Raw genomic sequence first — 26,458 nt, forward strand, 5'->3', positions numbered from 1 at the left:
GTGACTTAGTTATATTCAAAATCACAATCTGATGCAGTTTGCTGACAATAAAAGTCACTGTTAGATTGTTGGTTTATTTATATGTATAGAAATAAATACATGCAGGCTTATTTGCTCATATAATATAGTTGAAAAATTATCTTTCACTTAAAAAATAATTAACTGGGCACATTACCTTTCTCATGCCATTACAGTAAATACATGCTGAATGCAACAAGGAGCAGAAAAATTTAAATAGTGTTCACAGCACTTCAAATAAAACACATACATGCACGTATATATGTGTGGTTTCCTGTGCTAGTACAAAATGCATGCGTTTTTTTTACAACTGCCAAAATTTATTGCAATTATAAATTAAAGTATTACAATGGATCAAAAATAAAATAATGGTTTTCTTTCAGAAATAACTAGCAAAATATTTAGTTCTATATTTATGTGACATGCCACAGTTCCAAAATACTTACATGCATAAGATATAATCACAAAACCATCCTTAAATACCTTTTTGATTAATAATGTCTCATTTGATTTGAGGCTTGACTTCAGGCCAGTGAGCTAATTGCAAATACTCCTGGGGACTTTGTTTGGCTTTGGACAAAGGAACACGCTTCAATACAAGAAAGAAAGGTCTTGGGCTTTGGCACACACTTTGCACCGTAACAGTGTGAGACAACACACTTAAGTCTAGTTTTTTTCTGCTCCCTTCTCTCTATGATACAAAGGCATATATGAAGGGAAGTGATGCTCTGTTAGTTGTCTCTTAAGTTTTTGGCGGTACTTTAGTGTGTTCAGTAACAATTGAAATGCACCCTAAAACTTTAACACGTTGTCGTGGTTTAAGCCCAGCCGATAATTAAGAACCACGTAGCCTCCCGCTCACTCTCCCCACTTCCCTGCCCCACTTGTGGGGGGATGGGGAGAAGAATTCAAACAATGTAACTCGCACAGGTTGAGATAAGAATAGTCCAGTAACTAAGGTATAATACAAACCACTACTGCAGCCATCAATAATAATAATGAAAAGGGAAATAACAAGGGAAGAGAATACAACCTCTCACCACCCACTGACCGATACCCAGCCTGACCTGAGCAGTGATCTAACCCTTCCGGGTGTCTACCCTCAGTTTATATACCGGGCATGACGTGCTGTGGTATGGAATACCTCTGTGGTGAGTTTGGGTCAGGTGTCCTGTCTCTGCTTCCTTCTGGCTTCCCCTCCTCCCTGGCACAGCATGAGCCTCAGAAAGTCCTTGGTCAGAGTAAACATTACTGAGCACCAACTAAAAACATCGATGTTATCAGCGCTGTTCCCAGGCTGAAAGTCAAAACCACAGCGCTGCACCAGCCACCAAGAAGGAGAAAAATGACTGCTACTGCTGAACCCAGGACAGAAGCTTTTCATTAGAAGAGAAAGAATCTTCCTGAAATGTATCCTTTGACACCAACAGAGTACAGTTTTTAAAAATCTAATCATGGAAATGCAAAACATTTCAGAAGCTATGGGGGAAAATCATAGTCCTGGCTCTTGGATCCACATGTATGGATCTTTTTCTTGAGCAACAGTGGATGAAACTAATTGAATAACCATTACTAGGCCACCTTCTTTCAGTCAAGCTGAAATATTTTGGGAAAATTTAAGCAAGGAAGAAAAATGTTTGGTTGTGAATTATTATTCTTGAAAATTTATGCATATATGCAAAATTTGTTACTAAACCATTTTTAAGTGAATTATACAAAAGTAACTGGAAATTAATTCTGGCCTGTTTTATGGATTTAATTACTCTCTTAAACAGTTTCTTTTCAGCGGTTTTGATAATTTGCAAATATTGAGAAGGAATTCCTGTATGCTCAGTGTAATTTTGCTGGTTTTCTTAAATCAGTATTTTCCATTAGCAATGCTCCCTGTGCTTTGTTCAGAGACATTTCTGACTGACATAAAGCAAGTAAACTCAGCAGGCTGTTCCTGTGTCCCTAGGAGCAAACAAAACCAAAAGGCCAGAATAAAAACAGAATTAAAAAAACAAAAACAAAAAACAGAATAAAAAAAAAGATTTCAAACTGCCCAAACCAAATTAAGCTGTTAGCAAAAATTCATGTAATGTGTCTAGTGAAGACCACTCAAAGATTAACAATCAAGCCTTGCTGCTTCTGCCAATTTAGTATTAGCCTTTGTTTTTTTGGTGAGATTATTTCAGATTCTATGAAAAAAAATAGTGAGATTTGAATGAGGGCCACTGTCCTCTTGAAGGTGGTTTCACAGGCTGTTACAGACTTCTTGTGAATTAGAGGGACCTAGCAGGTAGATTAAAATACAGTCACTACTTTGGGAAAAGCATGTTTTTCTCTGTGTAACAGTTTTTTGGTAGGAAATTTTCACTTGTTGCAGATGCAGCTTATGTTTTCCCTTCAGTTTTCATTTCCTTTGCCACTGTTTCCAGTAATGTTCTAAACTATTATTTTGATGACAGCTGAACGACATCTATGAAAAATTAATTAGTACCACAACATTTTAAACTACACTTATGTGGGTTTTTTTTTCACTTCCTTTCACCTCCCTTCTCCCTGTTTATTTGTGCAAAGCAGTATTTGACACCCTAGGCCACTTCTGAGCTGGGCAAAAGCTGAAACTGCGAGGAAAGGCTGTAGGCAGCTTTGTTACTATTTTGACAAAAGATGCTGCAAAAGATGCAGTATAATTTGGGATTCAGCATGCTAACTGGTTCCAAATTACTGTATTGTGTTGCTTTCTAAGAAAGGGTGTGCAACTGTGCATGATATCCCTGTTTTCCTGCTCCTACTGGTTTCATTCTGTCTCTACGTCAATCCGTCCTTATTTTCTGGTGACAGGAGATATGAATCAATACATAAAACAGAACAAATGATAGCATACAAAACACAGGAATAAATATATAAGGGCTTAAAGGAAGCATTAATTTAAATTAGCGCGTCAAATGTGAGGTTAATGGTGACCTGTCCTGCTCATAGCTTCAGAGGCATGTCACCACATTTTTCTGTTTCAGGTACTGTGCACACAGGCATTTAGAAAGGCTATTAATTCAAGGTATTAAGTTATTTTCCTCTAGCACTTTCTCATCTAGTAAACAGGGCTCTTAGTATGAATGAGAAAGGAATCTGGATATGCTTCAATTTGTAATGGCAGTGCGGTCCTGAACTGTAGTATCGTTGCACTGTACCCGCACAGGGTACAGTGAATCAAAGATTCTAGGGGTGGTCTCTGAAGATTATAGGGCAGTTACCTGCTGGTGATTGTTATGGCCAATATCCCATCCTGCAGCATTTCTGCATAGATCTCTGCTTATGGGAAGAGGAGTCAATGCTCAGGTGCTTGGGATGAATTACAGCTTCCCAAGCTCAAGTGGGAATAAATTAGATGCCTGCCTCATAAAAAGTATCTGGCATGTAATATATGTGTAGTGCACAGCATAAGGAAACTGTTAGCACAATTACCTCCCTGTTCAGAGCATTATCACTGTATAAATATCTTAACAAGGTGAATGGTGGTTTCTTAAAACAGAGAATATGAAAGCTGGCTGTCTTATGCCTCTGTCAGATTGGCTGTTAGTGCTGTCTACAGATGCTCGTGACCCCTTGCTGCATTGAACACCAGGGCAGTCTGAAACATCCTGCAACCTCCCAGTCACTTAAGATAATCAAATGCCTCTTAGCAGATACCTAATTTCTGACATTGCTAGTAAATGCCTTTCTCATACTGTAAATCCTGCAAAGATGGACTACCCCATCTGCAATCCTCTGCATCTATATAGAATCATAGAACAGTTAGGGTTGGAAAGGACCTTAAGATCATCAAGTTCCAACCTCCCTGCCATGGGCAGGGACACCTCACACTAAATCATATCACCCAAGGCCTTGTCCAACCTGGTCTTGAACACTGCCAGGGATGGAGCATTCACAGCCTCATTGGGCAACCTATTCCAGTGCCTCACCACCCTAACCGGAAAGAATTTCCTCCTTATATCCAATCTAAACTTCCCCTGTTTAAGTTTTAACCCGTTACCCCTTGTCCTATCACTACAGTCCCTAATGAAGAGTCCCTCCCCAACATCCCTATAGGCTCCCTTCAGATACTGGAAGGCTGTTATGAGGTCTCCACGCAGCAGTTCTCCAGTATCCTCCAGTTCTCCAGTTCTTCTAATTCTTCATGCACTCTTACACATGCTTTTTTGTTTATTTACCTCCCAAATCTGAAAGCTCAATACAAGGTGACAGAAAAGAAAAAGGACATTTTAGAAGACCAGAAATCCACAAAAACACCAAAAATAAGTAATGGTCATGCTCAACTGTGTTTCTGAAGAGAAAGAAACATCAGAATCCATCTTCCTTACAAAGAAATGACACATTTTGCAGACAGAACTAGTGGGATTTACAAATTGTGTAAATCCAATTCTTTAGATGAATGTTATCTTTTGTCATAAGGCTTGCAATTTATTAATTACATTATCCCCAATAAGCAGTCTAGGATCCACTACAGACTAAAACCTTTGTCCCTCTGTAAATTTTGTTTGTTTCTGCCTGATGCACTGAGGTAGATGAACACCATCCCTACCAGAGGAGGAGCCATCCGCAATGTAAACCTCTCTTTGAAGCTGTCAGCCAAAGAACATCTTCAGATACAACAGTGAAGTGGCTCTTATTTATTACTTGGTGTACTTTTTTAGTTTTTATTTTCATTTTTGAAGATAAGATAATTATGAGTATTCTGCTTACTCACTGTGATTTGTACTGCATAGCAAGTACATGTATCTAGCCAAGACACAGCAGCAAGTTTTGTGGTTTTGGTTTGGTGGGTTTTTTTTTAGTTTTTGCTCTTTTCCTTTCTTATTCCTATAAATCATTAATGTACTTACTAATTTTGAAAATAATTTTCCTTTGGAATTAATGTTTTCAATAGTTCTTTCTATCCCAGACTTAACAGCTTTCAGGAAAAGACAATGTTGTGTATTTCAGCTTAGAGATGAACATACAGTGGCATACAAAGCACATGAATAAATATGTAAAAGTTTAAAAGAAACCTTAATTCCAGTTAAAATGTCCAAAGTGAAGATAACTCTGAACTGTCCTGCTCATTGCTTCAAAGAATGTCACTGTTTTCTCATTTTGCATACTATGGAGACAGGTATTTATAAAGCCATACGCAGTATATTGGGAAGCAGCTCCCCACACTTAGTCTATAGTTTTGAAAGCTTCTGGATGGGATCAGATCACTGTGTAAGGAGTCTGGGATGGTACTAACAATATAACCCTGAGCAGAGACCGTTTCCTGCTCCCTACAGCCTGGGAGGTTTGGGGGACTGCAGCCCAGCAGCACAGGGATCTGAACAGAGATCACACAATATACAGCTTTTTTTTTCACCTGACTTTTAATAAGGCAACCATTTAATTAATGTCACTTCCATCTGAGGACTTCAACCTGTCGTTGGTACAACAAACACCCATCTGAGATATTTTGTTAAGCCACTTAGGAGATAAGTGTTGAGCATCTGGGTAATCTCAGGGAAAGTGACTAGATGATAACTGAAAAGTGTGAGCACAAATTTTTCTCTTCCATCATTCCATCACTTGTTAGTAATTTGCATATTGCAACAGTCACTTTCACTGCAGATTCCAATTACTTCTAAGTTCCTCTCACATTAGAAAAACAAGTAGAAAATAGGAAAGCAGTTACATAATAATAATTAAAAAATGCAAAGAATGTTCATGTGCAAGAGAAAGAAGTAAAAACATGGACTCCATTTTAATAAGGCTGCATCTGAGGACATTTATTTTAAGAAAGCGTCTGCTTGAATACAGTCATTCTCTGTGTTTTGCTAAATTGCAGACGTAAAGGGATATCTTCTCTTGTCGCCTCCAAAACATTCTCATATTTCTTTTTGATGGCTCTCAGCACCTGAACCTGAAAAAAGGATGATGCCATATTCGTCCTTACCATACCACTCAGGATTTATCAATTCTATACAGTAACCTCCTAAGTGTGAAGACTCAGAATTGTATTTAAGATTCCACTGAGGCATTCCTTGGAGGTTTATTTTTCTTGAAGACTTAGCACACACTATACACTATGACTGTTAGAATAAAAGCAGCTATTCCACGTCTATGAAGGCAGTTTTTCATCTTGAATACCAAGTTCTCTCCCATCCTGTATTGTCTTCATCAAGTCAATGACCAAAGTAGAGGGGAAAATCAAATCATATCCACATTGATTTTTCTCTTTTATGACCAGCATACCTCAAAAACTTTTTTTTTTTTTTTTAAATCTGAAAGTGTAAAGATTTCACACAAAGATATACTTCTCCATGTATTCCACCTTTCCACCTCCTTTCTTCTCCCTTTTGTATTTCACTGGCCTTGTTCGGTTTTATCTTCCACTGGATGCAACCACTGCAGGTTTAACTGTACACCTCATGATGTTCACTCATCCCAAGTCCCTAGAGGTCCACTACTTGGAACTTTCTGCCATGCCCTTCCCATCTCTACTATCAGATCTTTTCCAGAATGCAGGAAGACTAGAAAAATTACAGAACAGAAGATGAAAGAGGTGACTAAAAAAAAGTATTTTGTATATATCAATGTATACAGAAAGACAAAGAAATCAAAATAACAGACTTTGAAAAATTTCTTGTAGATGTATGCACGTTTTAGAAATATGAGTTCTGAAGAAAATCTCTATCTCAACAGAGGAATGTTAACAAACAGCTAGGCAGCTTTGCTTCTGGACTATGACTGGTTTCTTGTGTGAGGACTTTTACCAGAAATATGTTTTGGTTGTTAAAAAGAAAAAAGAAAAAAAAAAAATTACCTTTAAGAGCTTCACACCCTGAAATAAAGAATGAGAAAGAATCTGACATCAGTAAGTTCAAATCATGTTATGAAATGTTATAAAGGTAACACAGATTTTTCTATGTATCTCCACTTTTTTGGTGCATGTAGTTGAAAAAATTCACTTGTGTTTTGTTGAACCTTGTTTTGGTTGTTCCCAGGGTACGTCTGTATTTTTCTATATTTCACATAGTTGATGGTTTTTTGCTATATTATACAACTATGTCTAAGTAACTTTTTTTTTAAGAAATAACGCATTTTCTGACACCAAGTATTGTCTTGATGTTGAGATGCAATTAAACCAAAGAACCATTGATTTTTTTTTCTCATAGTAGTTTATTTTAGATCATCATTATAATTTTTTACTGAATATTATGACTATGTTGCATCAATTAAAATAATGTAGCTGCCAGTATCCAGTCCTAACTGCATGAACTATTATAGTAACAGGAGGAATAAGCAGAGGAGAAGACAATCTTTCCCAGAGCATACTGCTGTGGCAGGTATCAATAAAGATGTAAGAAGAAGAAGTCATTATGGTACTGTCTCGCAGACCTCATTTTGTGGTACCATATGCAACTGTAAATGATATTCACTGTGAACATAATAGAATTGGGTTCAAAAGTACTGCCAGGTAAAATGTCCTGTCTTCAGGATAACATGTTTATATGGGTGTGTTAACATCAGTATAACAGTTACTTACATAAGAAATGAGGAAATGAATTAAAAATTTGTTGAACAGCCCCTTGCTCATTCCACCAAATCTTTCAGTGTGGCATTGGAGTGTCTGAACATAAATTCACCTCTTGCAAGTCTCACCTATTTCATCAAAGAAAGTTTCACCACTTACTGCTGGAGGTATGGAAAATGTTTCCCCATAGATATTCATTACAGAACCTTCCGTATCTCACAGTCAACCAAAGCAGCAAACCACTGGACCAGAAAACCAGTTTATCAGGACTTCCAAAACTGCCAGACCGTGACACACACAAAGCCTTCCTTAAAATAAATAAACAAATAAGTTGTAATGCTCAGCTAAGCAAAGCAGTATAACAGCTTGGTCTGGACTGGCTTATGAAGAACAGTCCTAGTGTGAAAGTGTCAAGAGGCAATCGAGTGGGATGCAAGGGTTTCCCAGCATGGATAAACAAGGCCCTGCACAGGGTCATGTAGCCTGGTCTGAGGCACTCTCTCAGAACAGTTATTCTATTGCTCTAGGAGATATGCAAAGACAGCCTTTTCCTGTGAGCTTTCCTGGCACAGCTGTGACATGTACAGCCCAAATCAAGAAGACCCATGCATATATATAGCTGGTTTTCTAGTTGCCTTTGAATGCAGTGCCTCCTTGTCTCAGGGAAGGGATCCTGGCTGAGCTCCCTCTAGAAACCTGATTTACAGCCATGTTTTTCTGACCTGCCAAGGTCTTTGCCCAATCCTGTGACCATGAATATGAACCACAAGCTCCTGCAAAATAAAACCCCTTAAAAGCCTGCACTTCCCAGAGAGCATGGGCTTGATCCAGTCCCCAGTATGGTCAGGGAGAGAGAGAGCAGCCTCTCCATGGAGAACAACCTTGTTAGTGGCTCTAATTTAGCAACCAAAAATCTGTCTTTTTAATCACTTGGTGGTTCTGCTCTGTTTCTTCCCAAGCACAGAACATTTCCAATTTGAAGAATTGCTTTGTCATAATTAAGTGAAAAAGAGTTGCTTGCAGCCCTCTGCACAAATTGCTACACAACGAATGCAGAATAATGCATGTATTATAAGCAGTACTCTATTGTATTTATTATACAGGTATTGACGTGTGTTGGATTCATTCTATTTTAGAGGCACTGCCGTGGTAACTTGTTTCTTTTGACAAAGGTTTTGTGTCAGAGCAGAAATGGAAGATGCAGAAACTGAACTTTGAGTAGCCAGTGAGATGAAGGCTGCTCATCATTCACCTCACCAAAGCATCACTAGAAGACATGCCAGTTTCTACATCTCCCATCAAATGTCCCGCATCCCAGACAATAATCAGCTGTGGCACAAGACAGAATCAGCTGGCAGTATCTTCTTATGGCAAGAAGCAAAACTCTGTGCTGCATTAGTTTCCAGGATGCCAGCTGCCCACATAGATTTGGTCACTGGCATGTTTTGATGAAAAAATAACAGCATGGAAGAGTTACCTTGATCTGACAGTGTTATTCACTGCCATCAGGAATATGGCAGGGAACCAAACAACTGGAAAGATGTAATGCCAGAACCACTTTGCTGCCTTTCACTACTACTGCTGTTCTCACTTTACATATAACAGCTGCTTTGCTACCATTTCAAGGTACTACTACAGACTGTCAGTTTTATGTTTTGGGGGTCTGGCCCTGGCTTGATTTCTTATTCTGACATGAGATTTTCTAATCCTCTCTCAAACCCTCTCTCATCACACCCGCTCCCCTGAGCACCCCAGGTTTTTGACCTCTGAAAGGCAAAAAACCAGGGTCTGATCCTTTGTTAGGGTCCCAGAAGACATCACCATTACTCATGCCACAGCCCATGCTCTCTGCTGGTTTGGGTTTTATGGCCCCCACTGCCACCAGCTCTATTAGTTTTATAATGCTAATCATGGTGAAACCCAGGTTGAGCATGATGCCACAGACTTGAAATCAATGATACTTGAGTCCATTGGTTGTGTTTCTGGATCTCTGAAAAACACATTGACTTTGCTCAAAAAGGTCCTGCAGCCGAATTTACCTTGTGTACCATTCTGACTTGGTAAAGCCATCTCTGAACCCTGCCCTGACTCACATTCGCAGGAAGGTATTCAGCAGCAAATCTAGTCTGAAAATTACTGCTAAGCAGTACAGATGATGGTGCAATAGGATTTTGCACATCTTGGGAAAACAGCATGACCTGCAGACTTCACTGATCCCTACCCAGCTGCCTAGCGTGGAAGTCAGTGTGGTTGTACAACACAAAGTGAGCCAAAAGAGCACTGGAACAATTTGTAGAGAACCTAGCTCTTGCCAGTGGGATTAGTCCCCCACTGGTGAAAAAATAACATTTACTGCCAACAGGTGTTATTTTAACCAAGTGAAGCACATATTTATTCAGTGACCTCTGTGGTATCGAAGACATCATGTTTACTCTCCATCTGCTTTCCCCCATCCAAGCCTCTTTAGATTCTGGATTGCTGAAAAAGACTGGTGCTAATGACATTTGTTAATATAATTCCCCAAATCATAAAACTGAAAAAAAAAATCAGCAGAAAGAGATGACCTGAGTTTACAATGGGCTGTTTGCTGAGACATTTTTTCTTGTGTAACAGCTTGTAGGAACTGGAAGACAGACTGCCGAAGCCCCCATGTTTGAGCATGGTGGGGGGAAAGGGGAGCACGGGATATGAAATCCATATGTTTGTCTGATTTTTCCTCCCAAAGACTTGCTGTTCCCAGCTGTGATTTTTCTTGAAACGTTAATTATAGGAGCTGGGGATGTCAGCAGTACTCTCAGTAGACTAAAGTACTGGAAAAAAAACACACGATGAATAAAAAACCAGTTTTAGAAAGAGCGATCAGCTACAGCAGTAGGAAAATGCACCACTGGTTTTTGTGAGGAGAGCAGGACTGCCCCTCTGCCTACCCTGCACTGCACTGACCAGGACACTTCACAGTGGGTTTGTCCATGTACCAGCGTGCCAGCTTCCTAAGCCCACCTCAGCAGGAGTGGTGCGAACGTGTGGGGCTGAGGAGGGTGTGCCCAGAGCCAGCAGCGGGGAGGCACACAGCCACAAATACTGCTGGTGCCATCCAGGGAGTCACCTGATGAGAACACGAGTGAGAGGTGGTGTGACTGTGTGTGCCTCTGAAGACACTGGGGAAAGCTATATTGGTTATCCCTTTGTGAGAAAATTTAATTGGTGCAATAAAAGCAGGATAGATATTTCACTGTTTGTATCTTGAGCCCATTAAAGCTACAAAGCTATGCCACTGGGTGACTTATCAGCTGCTGTGTCAGGGATAAGCTGGGATGGTGCCTCAAGGAGAGAAGGGGAATGGCTGGTGTCAGGGAGCTGGTCCCCTCCTGGGGCAGGGCTGGGACCCAGCCAGTTCTCTTCTATGAGACCCACAGCTGGGGTCAAGGTGAAAAACTGCACAAGGCACCCAAGAAATGGCCTAGAGGAAGACACAGGGCCAACCTCAGTCACCAGCTATCTGCATAGCATACAACATGCGGTTGCCTCAGGGGCAATGAGAGGCATCCCTCAGCCAGCAAGTCCACACAAAATGGAGGGTGTACTCCTAATGTGCCACAGCCTCTAGAGTAGCCCATGCTTCGTGGCCACCCTGCTTGCTAGCTCTGATGCCATAACAGCATGAAGATGGGAGTGTGAGCAGCTGTGAGCAGGGTATTTGTTGTGGATATGATGATAGGTGATTCCCATCTCAGTGATTAACACTTTTTCCCACTAACCCAAGACCAAGACCATTACACCTTTGCCTGCCTCAGTGAAACTGTGCTCCCTCCCTCCTCAAGAGTCGGCCCTACAGTGTTCCAGAGGCTGCAGAAAAGAGTAGGGGAGGATTACAGCTTTCAGGCTGCCCACAGCCACAGACACCCTGCTCAATCTGGAGATACATCCAGCCACCTCCACAGCATCCCATGTGTCTGTGTTGGGTTACTGCAGTCGAACAGAAGGCTTGTTGTCAACACTGGACCCAGCATTTGACAGCAAAGAGGTATTAAATTCCTCCTGCAAATGGTGGATGAGCCAACCAGGAGAGGAGCGCTGCTGGATCTCATCCTCACTAACAAGGAGGATCTGGTTGAAGCAGTAAGGGTTGAGGGCTGCCTTGGTTGCAGCGACCACGAGATGGTGGAATTCAGGATCTTGTGTGGTAGGACTAGTAGAATAGCAAGTAGAATTGCAACCCTGGACTTTAGCAGGGCAAACTTTGGCCTTTTCAAGCAATTGCTAGGGGAAATCCCATGGGCAAGGCTGTTTGAAGGTAAAGGGGCCCAAGATAGTTGGTTGGCATTCAAGGATTGCTTTTCCCGAGCTCAAGATCGGAGCATCCCAACACATAGGAAGTCAAGGAAGAGGGCCAGGAGACCTGCGTGGCTAAATGGGGAATTGCTGGGTATGCTCAAGTGGAAGAGGAGAGTTTACAGGTCATGGAAGGAGGGGCTGGCCACTTGGGAGGAATATAAGGCTGCTGCTAGGGGATGTAGGAAGGCAGCTAGGAGGACTAAGGCCTCCTTAGAATTAAACCTGGCGAGAAGGGTCAAGGACAGCAAAAAGAGCTTTTTCAAATACATGGCAGATAAAACTAACACCAGAGGCAATGTAGGCCCACTGATGAACGGGATGGGTGCCCTGGTGACAGAAGATGCAGAGATGGCAGAGTTACTGAATGCCTTCTTTGTCTCTGTCTACTCTGCTGCAGGCAGTCCTGAAGAGCCCTGTGCCCCTGAGACCTTAGATGAAGTCAGGTCAACGGAGCGGTTTGCCTTAGTCGATGAGGAATGGGTTAGAGACCAGTTGAGCAATCTGGACATCCATAAATCCATGGGTCCAGATGGGATGCACCCACGGGTGCTGAGGGAACTGGCAGAAGTCATTGCTAGACCACTCTCCATCATCTTTACCAAGTCTTGGGAAACAGGAGGGGTGCCTGAGGACTGGAGGAAAGCAAATGTCACTCCAGTCTTCCAAAAGGGCAAGAAGGAGGACCTGGGTAACTATAGACCGGTCAGCCTCACCTCCATCCCTGGGAAAGTGATGGAACACCTTATCCTTGGTGCCATCTTAAGGCATATCAAGGATAAGAGGGTTATGAGGGGCAGTCAACATGGCTTCACCAGGCGGAAATCATGCTTGACCAATCTCTTAGCCTTTTATGAGGAAATAACACGGTGGATGGATGATGGCAGAGCGGTGGATGTGGTCTACCTTGACTTCAGCAAAGCATTTGACACAGTCTCCCATAGCATCCTCACAGCTAAATTGAGGAAGTGTGGTCTGCATGATCAGGTAGTGAGGTGGACTGCGAACTGGCTGAAGGAGAGAAGCCAGAGAGTTGTAGTCTATGGGGCGGAGTCTAGTTGGAGGCCTGTAACTAGTGGAGTGCCTCAAGGGTCAGTACTGGGACCAGTATTATTTAATATATTCATCAACGATTTAGATGAGGGAATTGAGTGTACTATCAGCAAGTTTGCTGATGACACTAAGCTGGGAGGAGTGGCTGGCACACCAGAAGGCTGTGCTGCCATCCAGCGAGACCTGGACAGGCTGGAGAGTTGGGCAGGGAATAACGGGATGAAATATAACAAGGGGAAGTGTAGAGTCCTGCATCTGGGCAGGAACAACCCCAGGTTCCAGTATAGGTTGGGAAACGACCTGTTAGAGAGCAGTGTAGGGGAGAGGGACCTGGGGGTCCTAGTGGACGACAGGATGACCATGAGCCAACACTGTGCCCTTGTGGCCAAGAAGGCCAATGGCATCCTGGGGTGTATTAGAAGGGCGGTGGTTAGTAGGTCGAGAGATGTCCTCCTTCCCCTCTACTCTGCCCTGGTGAGACCCCATCTGGAATATTGTGTCCAGTTCTGGGCCCCTCAGTTCAAGAAGGACAGGGAGCTGCTGGAGAGAGTCCAGCGCAGGACAACCAAGATGATTAAGGGAGTGGAGCATCTCCCTTATGAGGAAAGACTGAGGGAGCTGGGTCTCTATAGTTTAGAGAAGAGGAGACTGAGGGGTGACCTTATTAGTGTATATAAATATATAAAGGGGGAGTGTCACGAGGATGGAGCCAGGCTCTGCTCAGTGGCCAACAATGATAGGACAAGGGGTAATGGGTGGAAACTGGAACACAAGAGGTTCCACTTAAACTTGAGAAGAAACTTCTTCTCAGTGAGGGTGACGGAACACTGGAACAGGCTGCCCAGGGAGGTTGTGGAGTCTCCTTCCCTGAAGACATTCAAAACCCGCCTGGGCACATTCCTGTGTAACATTATCTAGGTGTTCCTGCTCTGGCAGGGGGATTGGACTAGGTGATCTTTCGAGGTCCCTTCCAATCTCTAGCATACTGTGATACTGTGATGCTGTGATCATGCCCATCATCTCTATCAGGATGTGAACACCCAGAAACCCAATCAGTGCAGCTACTTGGGTACAGGGATCTGGGACACTTGGTTGCCTTGACTCTCCCCAAAAGCCACATGATCCTGAGGGCTGTGCAGTCCCTTGCAGCAGCACCCATGCTGTGGCTGGTCTGTATTCCTATACTGCCAGGTCTGAGCAGAGAGGGGAATATTTGTGTTTGGGCTGTAAGATATGAGCATGCTGAGAAGAGACCCTCCCATGTTGCTCCTTGGTAGATACCACAGCCTTTCAGTTCTGCTTAGGGGCTGTAGATCACAAGTTCATCTTTTGTCAGCTTTGCAGGCTGGCTAGCTCCCACACATGGTTTTTCTCCTCTCTATTGCATGGACTATAAATACTGTTCACCTACTGTCACAAGTACTGAGAGCATCTGCTATCTCTGCAGTATCAGGACACAGAAATTAAAGGACATTTACAGGTGTGAAAACCAGCTGGCACGGAACAGTCTGAAATTGATAGCCTCTGCCAGATTTGAAGGCTCTGCCCTGGTAATTCATGCCAGGGAGAAGAAAGTTCCAATTTAAAGAGAGTGCTGCCAGGACCTGGTCTGGTGGCACTTTCTAGAAGGGCACACAGAAAGGTTCTCTGAAGAGGAGATTTTTTTGCTTTGATTAGCCATCACAAAACCAGATGTAAATTGGTTTCATACTGTGAATGAGAAGACCCTAAATGCCTTGTCATTCCTGTTGCACCCTCAGCCTTCCAGAGAAGGACTTGGTTTACCCTAAGCAGAAGCCTGCCCTGGGAGTTACCTGTGTCAATATTCCCATTCTCTGCTAATCACCAATAAATTACTTATTCATTCCCAACAGTTTCTAACTGGGCTAGCTGGCAAACTCAGATTAATTAATGCTGCTCCAGCTCTGGCCATGCTGTGACACACTGAACAGCACTATCAGTTTTTTTGTATTTAAACAAACTGTTTCAGAGAAAAACAAAATAAAAATCAAGATAATAGAGTGGCAGACCTGGACCTTCTATGAGACTGGCTGTCACTGTATCATAACAATCCGCTTCTGGCTTAGAAACATATTCTGTATTGGAAGTACTCAAAATATATGGAAATAATTTGTCAAGTGTCTGTTCTATTTGTCTTTAAGGTTAGACGGTGGGACAGCAAAACTACATGGATAGTATTTACATCACATTTTAAACAAGTGTTTGCTCACTCTCTGATCTTAGAATCATAGAATGGTTTGGGTCAGAAAGGATTTCAAGATCATCCAGTTCCAACCCTCCTGCCCTGGGAAGGGACACCTCAGAATAGACCAGGTTGCTCAAAACCCCGTCCAACCTGGCCTGGAACACCACTAGGGATGGAGCATTCACAACCTCCCTGGGCAACCCATTCCAGTGCCTCACCATCCTTACAGTAAAGAACTTCTTCCTTATACCTAACCTGAATTTTCCCTGTTTTAGTTTACACCCATTACATCTTGTCCTATCACTACAGTCCCTAATGAAGAGTCCCTCCCCAGCATCCCTATAGGCCCCCTTCAGATACTGGAAACCTGCTATGAAGTCTCCACGCAGCCTTCTCTTCTTCAGGCTGAACAGACACAGCTTTCTCAGCCTGTCTTCATACGGGAGGTGCTCAAGCCCCCTTATCCTCATGACCTCCTCTGGACATGCTCCAACTGTTCCATTCCTTCTTATGTTGAGGACACCAGAACTGCGCACACGGCTTCAAGTGGGGTCTCACGAGAGCAGACTAGAGGGGCACGATCATCTCCTTCAGCCTTCTGATCACGTTTCTTTTGATGCAGCCCAGCACATGGTTAGCTTTCTGGGCTGTGGGTGCACACTGCTGGGTCATCTTGTCCCAACTGTCTTTTCTGTCCTTGTATACTATTTAATGCAGACCCCAGCCACAAAGAACACAAGCTCTTCTGTTCTCAGCATCCTTCTTAATATTGGTCTAGGCTGAGTTTTAGCTCCAATTGTGGTAAGTTGTGATAGTACATATTTTGCGTAATGTGGCTATCAGCCTAAGAAACTAAAGCATTTGTTTTTCCACACCTCTCTTGTTCTGTTTATGATCTTTCTTATTAGTATTTTTTATTAGTGGTCTTCATTGCATCAATGGCGGAAACAGACCTAAACCCTAAAATCTTTAACTCTCAACAGGCAGTTGATGCTGAAGGAACCCTGAATGTGTTGTGCAGATCAAGCCATCTTCAAGGAGTCAAAGCACAGGACTTCTCACTCAGAAATGAGTTGGGTGATTCTTTGAGTGATTGCTTCAAGTATTTTTCTTTCTTTCTTGCATGAAGTCTTGCATGTCAGAACCTATGGTTTATGACAACTATTAGTAAGCTGCTTTGTCAGGCTAACCTATGAGCTGGTTTAGTAAAGTATGCCTGACCTTGTCATCATGACATCCAAGATTTCTTTTTGTCTTTTCTAGGGTTGTCCTTCTTCTTTGCGATGTAAAATTTCTCAATGATTTAAAAATAAGTTATTGAAGTCATTAAAAAATACTAATGGGAGTAATCAATATGTACTATGAATCACTTTTAAAATAATACAGTGATGAAGATGATTAATTACTGTATGAAGTATTTAGCACAAAGCCTTCTTTGTCATGAAATCAATTGTGGAAGTTTGTTGAGCCTTAGCAGAAGCAGGTGCAATACTTACGTTGCATATTCCCTCCTGCTATTTCATAACTCCCTGTGGGTTTTAGGCAGAAGGCAGATGCAGTACGAGCTAATGGGTCTTTGGCTGCTGCAAGGATGTGTAAGTCTGTGGCTGAGCAGCAAGTGGAAGGCTGTGCGTCTGGTTGTGCACCTTGGGGCAGAGTGACCTTAAACAAGCTACCAAGTCTGACATGTTTTGAAGCATCAGGAAGCTTCTCAGCCTCATTAATGGGTCTTCTTCAGGCCCCTTCTGCAGCCTGAAATAATGCCTTTACCCTTCTAGTTGCAGTGAACAAAAGGAAATAAAATTGGCAGCAGCCATTGTGTTGAGGTTGGGCTTTGCTCTGTGACCTGGTGCATACTGCAGGGTCACACATGCCTGGGTGGGAAAGACAGGAAATCACATAGAACTCTTCCTCCCTCAACCAGGGATGAGCGCAGGTATCAGTGTATCAACACCTCCTGCCTAAGGGACCAATGGGGAAGGCTGGGATGAGCTGGAGAGCATCTATGGGACACGGTGGAGAAGCGGGGGGGCTGATGGGGAAAGGAAGCTCACACTGTAGTCTTGATGGGGCTGGGCTACACCGGAGAGGAACAACTAACCTACCATGCTGGAAAAATAGTGTACTGCTGAGGCTCTCCATAGGCTTAGCTGGCTCATCTGGCCTCATGATGCAGAGCAGTTATGAGGAAAGGTAATATCCAGTCCCTGCTGCTGCTACATACACTCTTTAAGTGTATGTACTTACAGCCTTAAGAATCCCTGATGAAAGGGAACAGTGGGGCAGGTGTGTGTCCTGTTGTGCCCATGCTGCAGGCACTGCAGTGTGATGCTTACACAGGCTCAGCACTGGCAGTTTCTGCAGCTCTCACTGATGCCAAACAGGCTTCATTGCAACCAGTTGTCTGCAGTGAGGCATTTCATTTTGGGATCACAACACCAAATCTGGCAGGAATTTGATTTTACCATGGAAGCAGGTATGGCAGTTCCAAGTTACTGGATGAACATCAATGGCCTACAGATCTTTTTAGTGTTGTTCAAGGATATTTTCACAGCTCTGGCCAAACTTTATCCTGAGGCTTCTTCTCAGTGGATTATTTTCCTTTGACCTTCTGAATTCCTGTAGCCAGCTCATCTAATCTCAGAGGGGTCTCCTGGCAGAGGGAAGTAGACACAGCCATAAAGTGGCTCTCACATTGTTTCATTCTAACCTTGAAGAACTTGGTTTAGATCAATAGCTTGTGGAGAAATCTTTAATCAAGTTGCTGAACCTTCCTTTGGATGTCTAAGCACTCCGCATTCTGAATCTTAATTATGTTCCTCAAGGATTTCAATTTAATGCTGTATTTGTTCACAATATATTCATTGTAGACTCACATGAGTTACAAAGGACAAGCTACAGTTTTACTGGAGCTGTGGTTTGAGGGACACTTTTAGCAAAAGGCAGAAAATATGTAAAGGCCTGTTTCTGCTAGAAGATAACCAGGTATTTGCAAAGCCATATCCCCAGATGAAAAAGTATTCAAATAGGATCTCTAATTTGGAAAATTAAGACTATAAAAAGACTCTGTCATCACATTCAAATTGGGTATTCCTTTCCCTGTTACTATGTGTCTCCTCTTTCATCAACTCTAAGTTCCGTGACCTGTTTTTTATTCAGAGCTTTAGAATGCAAATATGTAAATGTGTGTACGCATACCAAACAGTTCCTTATTTTCATACTTTTGTGAAAGAATGGAGGTAAACAAGAACATTCAAATAAAAGAAAATAGCACACAAGACTCATGAAATTTTTAGGGCTTTCAAAGTAATGATTTTATCTTTCTTTTGGATGACATTGTTTATTGTAAGACATCATTTTTATTAAATACACTGTAATACAAGAGACTTTCCATGTCATGTCGAGAGAAGCTGGTCACATGATTCACAAACAAAACTTTTAACACTGGTACCTAGGCATCACTTTGAAATCAGCCAAGATGCAATGACAGTTTTAAAGCAATGGCTTGTTATAACAAACTGCAAAACAAGAACCACTAAATAGTTCCACGTAGACACCACGTTAGGGCTTAAAAAGAAAATAAAAAGAAAATAGAAAGGAGAAAGATAGCTCTATACACTAGGTCACGGTTTGGTGACAATATAGAGGTTTATATTTATATGTAGATATCTTCCTCTTTACCAAAGTGACAAAGAGAGCGATATCTAGAAATATATATACATAAAGTATAGGTGGAGAGCAGGGCTGGGACAAAAGTTTCATAATTAATTGATTCTCTCTCTATTGGTAATTCAGTTAAATATTAATATCGAATTAAATTACTTGCATATAAAACATTCTTAGCTGCTTTTCTTTAAGTTACAGAAAGATACATATAAGCTGCAAGAAATAGACCTCTGGAAAAATTCAATTTGATCTCTATTTTCTCACATGTTCAATCAAATATAATGGCCTTATTATTAGCAGCTTCTATTATCCTTGCCCGAAGTATTCAGTGTTTATAAAATACCAGCTGGTCATCACTCAGAACCTTCTACAAGCAAACAAAACAAACCCTACAGACCTGGTCTTGAATGCATAGACGGAAAAATAACACATCCATCATTTCCCATTTCTTCTCCTGAGATGTATGTTTAAAAGATGGCAAAATAGTCACTTGGTTGCTATTGTGAAATTCACAGTGTTTTCCCTGCAACATGTAGACTTTTTTTTTTAAATTTTTTGCTTCACATTTGTGATGAATGTAGCATATCCCCCCCCAGCCCCCCCAAACAAAGGTGTTTTAACTAAGGCTCTAAAGGACCTCTTGATTCAAAGCAGCAGTGGTTCATCCCAGCCCTCACAAGAAACTACAACTTCCTGTGCTATCAAAACCATCATCTTCAATTAGAAACCCCAATCTCTTTCCCAGCCCCTCCCAACCCCCCTCCCACACATTTTATAGCAGTATTTGAAATGCAGTTACAGGCTGCAACAACCCAGACACAGACTTGTTCCAACACATATGCATTGTACCTTAGTCATCCAGTGACCTAATAATTTTATTGGGTTAATTCTTTTTAAAGTGTTTTGTGTAAGTCTACATCAACCACAACAGAAACAAATGCTCAGAAAGGTGGGGTGGGAGGTTACAGAGAGAGAAAGAAAGAGAAGGAAGAGAAAAAGGAAAAGGAAATGGGAAAAGGAAAGAAAGGAAAAGAGAAAGAAGGAACAAAAGCAATAAGGAAAGAGCAAGAAAGAAAAAGAAAATAAATAGGCAGTTATGTATTAAACTGTAGACAATATATAGATATACTGTTTTCCAAATCAAAATGGATGAAGTCCTTTTAAAAAAGGGTACACTCCATCATGCATCATGGGGTGCTTTTGCTTTACAAGTATCTGTTCTCCATGGCCAGTTCTGAGCTCTGCAGATCTATTGAGAGTGACAGACAGAGTGTGGCGAATGCTGACATTATTACCTCTGAATTTTGGCATTCTCATTGTCCTACGAGTCATGTTGCAGTCTGAATAGTCCAGCTCATTCTTATTTCGTTACTGCAGATGAGTATCAAATGCTAATAAAGCTGCACTGTTATTCTAGGACAACAAAACAACAATAGCACAAACCTAGAAATGGCAGTAAAACAATCTCTGTCTTCCAAGCTTGGAAGCTTGTCTGTTCATTTCGTTGTGAGAAATCAGCAAGTGAGATGGGAATGGAAGAAATGTTTTTATGTAATCATCTGGGGAAGAAAAGTGCATGTTGTTATATCTCTGGCATTCTAGCACTGCCTCTGCTGCACACCAGTTAGTTAAAAAATTGAATCTTACAAACATAGAAAAACAAATTTCAAAAGAAAAAAAGGTATTTTGGTTACTCAGCAGACTTTATCAATTTATTATTAGCACTAATCATAATTTGTCAGAACATAGGTGTATGTAAATTTATACATATACACACAGCCCATACATAATGTGCATGCATGTCTGCACATATATAAATAAAATCAACAGACATAGGCATACATGTATATGCTATGTGTGTATATATACACGCCATATGCAAACACACATATATAATATATATTATATATATGATCAGTTCATAGCACAGTCCAGAAAGACTTTTTAAATGAGTCTGATTGTCATATTTACTCAGTGTAGACAATTTAGCTGACAGTGCAAGCATGATTAATATGCACATATACTCACCCTTCATTGTGATTTGAACACATTTCTTCCTCTTCTCTGCTCATTCTGCTACACTTACCCACTTTTTCATGAACAAACACAAACTATGTATAGCTACAGTTTATAGCTTGTCTACTGTGATTATATATTTTACGCACTATCAAGAACATTAATAATATAGGTCAAAGTTATCCATACTGGTGGCTCTGTAGAACATTTGGTCCTTTAGAAGTTTAACATACTGCTATGTTATTGCACAATGCATTGTAATACTATTTATTCTCTGAAATGACTCTAATAGTCTCACTAGTAAATCAAAAAGAAGATGCCACTAAGTACATTTTCAGGGTTTTGTGGTTATTTTTGGTATACATTCTTTCAGTGCTTGCAAAACCCACCTGTTTGCTTTCAGGCTGGAGCCTGCTTTCCAATAGAAGCAGCATCTCAGATGCCTTTTTCTTCAGCTCATAAGAAACTAATGCAAAATACAGCAGGTAGAAGCTTAGCATCCCCTCCACCACCTGCAGCCTCCTTCCACTGCACAGTAAGAGCAGACTCTTGACACCTTTCTTCTCCAACACTATTTTGAAAATCAACTTCAAATCCCTTTAAAACACAACATTCAAATTCTCAAGAGAATGGGTTTCACTGGATGCTCAGTCTTTATCTAGCTTTCTGTGAACTTCCAAGACAGTCTAGATAAAATCTTAAGGCCCATTTTGTAGGAATCTTCTTCTGGCTTTTTGTGTGTTTCCAGTTCAGTAGCGGTTAAGAAATAACATCTAGCTTATTAAAGAAATACTGAGTATGGCTTTATAGTTACACTGTCATGTTTATTTATAATGCTGCCTTTTCAATGACATTGAGAAGGGTAAAACTTCATCAGTGTCCAGTGAACTGTTCTCTTTTGAAAATGTTCAGAATCTTCATGAGCTAGCTCTCAAAGCTTCTGAAGAAAAAAAACCTAAAGTGCTTAATAAATAATATATGCAAGCAAATTATATATTAAATGTGCTATGGGAACACTTACAAAAATAAAATGCTTAATTTATTAAATAAATATCCCCAACACAAAGATGAAGGACTATTTTGATCTGGCTCATATCAGTAAAAATAACAAAAAGAGAAAGCTGAAAGAAAGATCACTTTTTTTTTGCAGTAATGCTCCCTCACAGAGGGAGGCAGAAGTCTTGAGGAGTAAGTAAGGTAGGTTTTCATTTGTAAGAATTCATATTAAAAATAACTCTAACTCTAAATTTGAAATCCTCAAACTTTTGATTTGAAAAATAACAGATATGCCCATGAAGCTGTCATCAACAGAGTGGCCATGCAAATGTACACATACAATGCCAATCCAATCAAAAATAAACTATTTAAGAAAAAGTGGATGTTGGTAATGACAGCACTAGTACCAGTACAAACATGGTGCTGAGCTCAGAGTCTTTACACTCTGAATAGTAAGCCATAAACTCAGAGTAGTATTTTTTCTCTAGAGATCTCTATCCCCTGTCATGTTTCAAACATAACCAGTGATCTCCATGCTTTAGATTATTAATGTTATATCAGCCTATTGTATCTGTAACATTGTAAAGGCATTTTAACATGGCTAATGTCCTCCATTAGCCTCTTCTAATGAAATATATGCTATATTGTTATGAGTTTGCTATGCCTACTAGGGTGTACTACAGGATGAATGATAGTTTCTGCACAAAGGGCATTAATCAACAAAGACCCTGCACAGGTTGGCTTGCATGGTTCAATTAAAAAAAAAGAAAAAAAAGAAAAAATATTGAGGAAGGAAGGAATATTCTGCTGGACAAGCAGAGTATAAGATACACCTGCCCCAGCATCTACAGCTTGTCCTATTTTATCAAAATCCTTAGATTCAACATGTGATCCTGAAATTAACACTGTACATTAATAAGCCTAGCTTCAGCCTTTATTAAAAAATACTAGCTGGAGAACATTTTTATACCAGTGGCATGACAATATCCTACCAGAAGACGAAATAAGGGTGTGTGTTTAGTTTGTCACGTTGTAACGTAATTGTGTTCAATGCAGGCAGCATCTTTTTCCCCTTTACAAATATCTGGCAATGAAAGGTGCTGGCAAAGCACCTCCTTGAACAATCCTTTTAGTTCTCAGAAAGACTCTTCAGGGAAAATGCTAAATCCCCTCTTGCCTTTCATCAAATCTTTTCAGTGTTTTTTTTTTGTGGGTTTGGATGCCGTCTGATCTCCTAGTTCCTCCAGATAGTGTATCACACAAGACTGTCTTCTTTCCATCTGGCTTTATCTCCGCAAGGAACATGCTTCATGTAGAGAAAACCAGTCTTCTTTTTCCACCCACATGCCGAAGCAACAAAAATTGAGGTGAATCCATAGAAACTCCCAGTAGCGGTACAGCAGAAATCACAAAGTTCGAGTCAAATATATTTTTCCCTTTTTTTCATCCACATCAAAGGCATGAATACAACAATGCATTGTTAGTTGTGGTGGGCAAACTGAAGAGTCTGCTGATATAACAGATCAGGGTTTTAAGGCCTTTGTCTATGCAGAGTTATAATAATGCAGAAGCCAAATTGATTAGAAAGACAAGAAAAAAGGAAAAAAATGATAGAAACTGAAAGAGGGAGAGAGAGAGAGAGAGGAGATACATCTCAGTAATGTCTAAAAAGTCAATACTGTGTCTACAGATGGAGAAGTGCACATTGCTTGCCCTTTGAAAGCTTCTCCGCAACTTTGTCATTAATACTGTCAAAGTTAAGAACACATTTTAATAGAGTTCAGGGGCAGTTGAACACATTAATTCCTGCAGCCCATAAAAAGAAATGCTAGACTTTAGCCTAAAATATCCAAGTAGACTGGAGATGCCTTGGCCAGATTCTGGAGGAGTAAATGGATTTCTTTGATGTTGAGCCTCATGTGAGGCTCCCGTTGCCAACAGCCCAGCATCAAGTCATACACTTCCTTGGGGCATGTGCGAGGTCGCTGAAGGACTCGGCCCTGAGTGATGCACTCAATCACCTACAAGAAATCACAAGGAAAGGGTCAACACAGCTGTGCCAAGTACATAAGTGTCATCCATGGAAGAGTTAACAGCTAATCACCACACCAGCCTTACTAGTGGCAGTCACCCAGCCAACTCTGCCAAGGGCTGTTTCTAGGTAGACTCATGAGCAGCGTGATGTGATTTGGAAAAATCACTGTAATTTAAATTGTCAAGGAGCAATAACTTCCATGATGTTAAGTTCGCCCACGTTGCCCCTTTTACTGATGAGGGAATGATAGCCAGGAAGTAATCCCTCTCTCTACTCATCCGTCAACCTTACCTTAACTCAGAAGAAGTCTAAGTTTTCAACCTGCTCACAAACAGAATCAATGACTCTCCCTCCCTCCCTCCTTAAACTGTATCACTGTGGCTAATCCCTGGAAAGGGGTGACTTATGACTGCCTGGAAATCAACAGATCATCAGATTACTTCAATCTAGTGAAGAATGGTTTTGAACAACCACCCCGCAACAGTGAAATGTATAGTACGGAATTGAAACCACCCAAAACCCATTCAGGGTATAGCTAAGCTCCTTTTCATTGCCTTATGGTCTGTCTCAACAGCCAGAGCAGACTCTGTCCAACACAAAGGAAAAAACTAAATTCCAACTGGTATAGTTCTGTTTGGACAAGTTACATCATTTCCAGGGAGGAAAGGGTGAAAACAAAGAAATCCAACCCCAAAGTTCATGACAATACCATGAATACATGATACCAGGGATCCTGCCTTTACTGAATAAATTTGTTGCTGTCCCTTCTCCAGAGAAGCTATACAGTTAACGTGCCAGCCTTCCCAGTGCAGTTTGAGAATATATTACACACACCTCATTGTTTGAGAGCTGATACCATGGCTGTTTGCCATAAGTAAAGATTTCCCATAGTACAACCCCCAGGCTCCAGACATCACTCTCTGTGGTGAACTTCCTGTACATGATACTCTCTGGAGGCATCCAGCGAATTGGCAGCATGGTGTGACCCCCAACCTGAGAAAAACAAATGAAAGAGTCAGAAATAATTCCTCAAGACCCTCACAAGGAAGGGTATCAAGATGTTAAATAAGAAGAATCCATGGTTTCCTTTTTTTCCCATTTGAAACCACTCACTTCAATGACCTTTTAAGAACTAGAGATTCATGGCCAAAAGTTCTCTTCCCCCAACAACAATCACTATTATTATAGGTTTCTCAACAGAATCTCCAAAGACTTTGTTCCTGAAGTACAACCTCATCTTTAACATTTACTTGGCACACTCTACCCAAGGAACAGGAAGCTTTATAAAATTATTAACTAACGTAGCTTACCAACAGAGTTTAAATTAGGCCAGTTTTACTATCCATTTTAATGCTCAGGAAAATAAAAAAGATTCATGAAATGTAATATATTCTACACTTATGATTCTCCTGGAAACTCATCAATATCAGCTGAAATCCATGAAGATACCGTAGTCTGACTGCATGACAAGGTAAAATCAGGATCTGTATAGTATAATATTCTATTTCTGAGTGAGTTAAAGCAATGCTATTTTCTGTTAATAATTTCCAAAATTAATGCATCAAATTATTTTATTCCACATTAACTACCCAGTCCTTCACAGCTTAAAAAAAAATAAAATCAGTCCTTTTGATATATTTCCTTGATAATATACAAACTTGTAAGACATGGACTCCTATCCCAAATTAACTCAAGTTGAATAGGATCTTTCACTGAATTAATGCCTTTCTAAAAGTCTCTTAGCACATTTTTCATTTTCCCCAGAATGCTATACTTCCTTAAAATTAGGATTCCTAACCTTCACTTAAAATATAAAAAAAATCTTATTCTCATTTTCTAAACAATTTATTGTTCCTGATACATCCCATTCTGACTGAATCACATCAATAAAGAGATCTGCTCAAGTGCTTTTAAGTGTTATTCTGAGTTACTGTAATACAGATATTTAGATATTCTGATTACTTTTGCATCAAGACAGCTGCAAATGTTTCCAAGGAAGTTAGGATTTAAAAAAAAAAAAAAAGTATCTTTCAAAGACGTCTAATTTTTGATCAACTCTCATTTTCCTGTCTGAAAATGTATTTAGTTATGAAATGACATTTGTACTTTCAAGACCCTGTCAATTCAAAACATCATTTCTCCTTGTGAGACTTTACATATGTTGTTACAAACAATGCCCTCCTTGTTCTCATGTTGAAAAAGCAAAACCAAAACACAACAGAAGTTCGGTCAGTTCACATTATTTCTAAATCACTGAGAACGTCCACTTCCAGCTATTTGTCAGTAATTTAGCATTATCTCAACACACAAAACCACAGCCACGGCTGTGAGAGCTCAGCCCGGTTCTGTGCATCACCACAAGCCAACGCTTGCTACTGGCTCCATAAAAAGCAGAAAGTCATTGCTAAAACTTTCATAGACTCTGTCTGTTATCTGACTTTTATTCTCCACCCCCTGCATGTGATGTCATGCGGGTGATGGAGGAATGTTTTTGTCAGGATGCTGAATGAAAGGCAGGGCCCCCAATTTCAGTTCCAGGCTACAATGCAGATTTGTTTCTGACGCAATGCAGGTTGCTGTGCGCAGGTTTTAGAGCCTTTCAACAAGG

At 40.8% G+C, this 26,458-nt stretch overlaps 1 protein-coding gene across 2 annotated transcripts in view; it reads right to left on the reverse strand.

Annotated features, from left to right (window-relative positions):
* Positions 1-18,449: 18,449 nt before the first annotated feature.
* Positions 18,450-26,458, reverse strand: part of NTRK2 (neurotrophic receptor tyrosine kinase 2) — a 212,624-nt gene continuing 204,615 nt past the window's right edge. For both annotated transcript variants that reach the window (XM_062640442.1, XM_062640451.1), the window contains 2 exons: positions 24,685-24,843; positions 18,450-23,836 (listed from right to left, as the gene is read on the reverse strand). In XM_062640442.1, the coding sequence (XP_062496426.1) occupies positions 23,651-23,836; positions 24,685-24,843 (345 nt within the window). In that variant the 3' untranslated portion in view covers positions 18,450-23,650. The remainder of the gene's footprint in view (positions 23,837-24,684; positions 24,844-26,458) is intronic.

The sequence above is a fragment of the Pezoporus occidentalis genome, unplaced genomic scaffold (assembly GCF_034315485.1).
Source record: "Pezoporus occidentalis ecotype Australia unplaced genomic scaffold, CSIRO_AGI_Poc_V1 ctg117, whole genome shotgun sequence".
Lineage (NCBI taxonomy): Eukaryota > Metazoa > Chordata > Aves > Psittaciformes > Psittacidae > Pezoporus > Pezoporus occidentalis.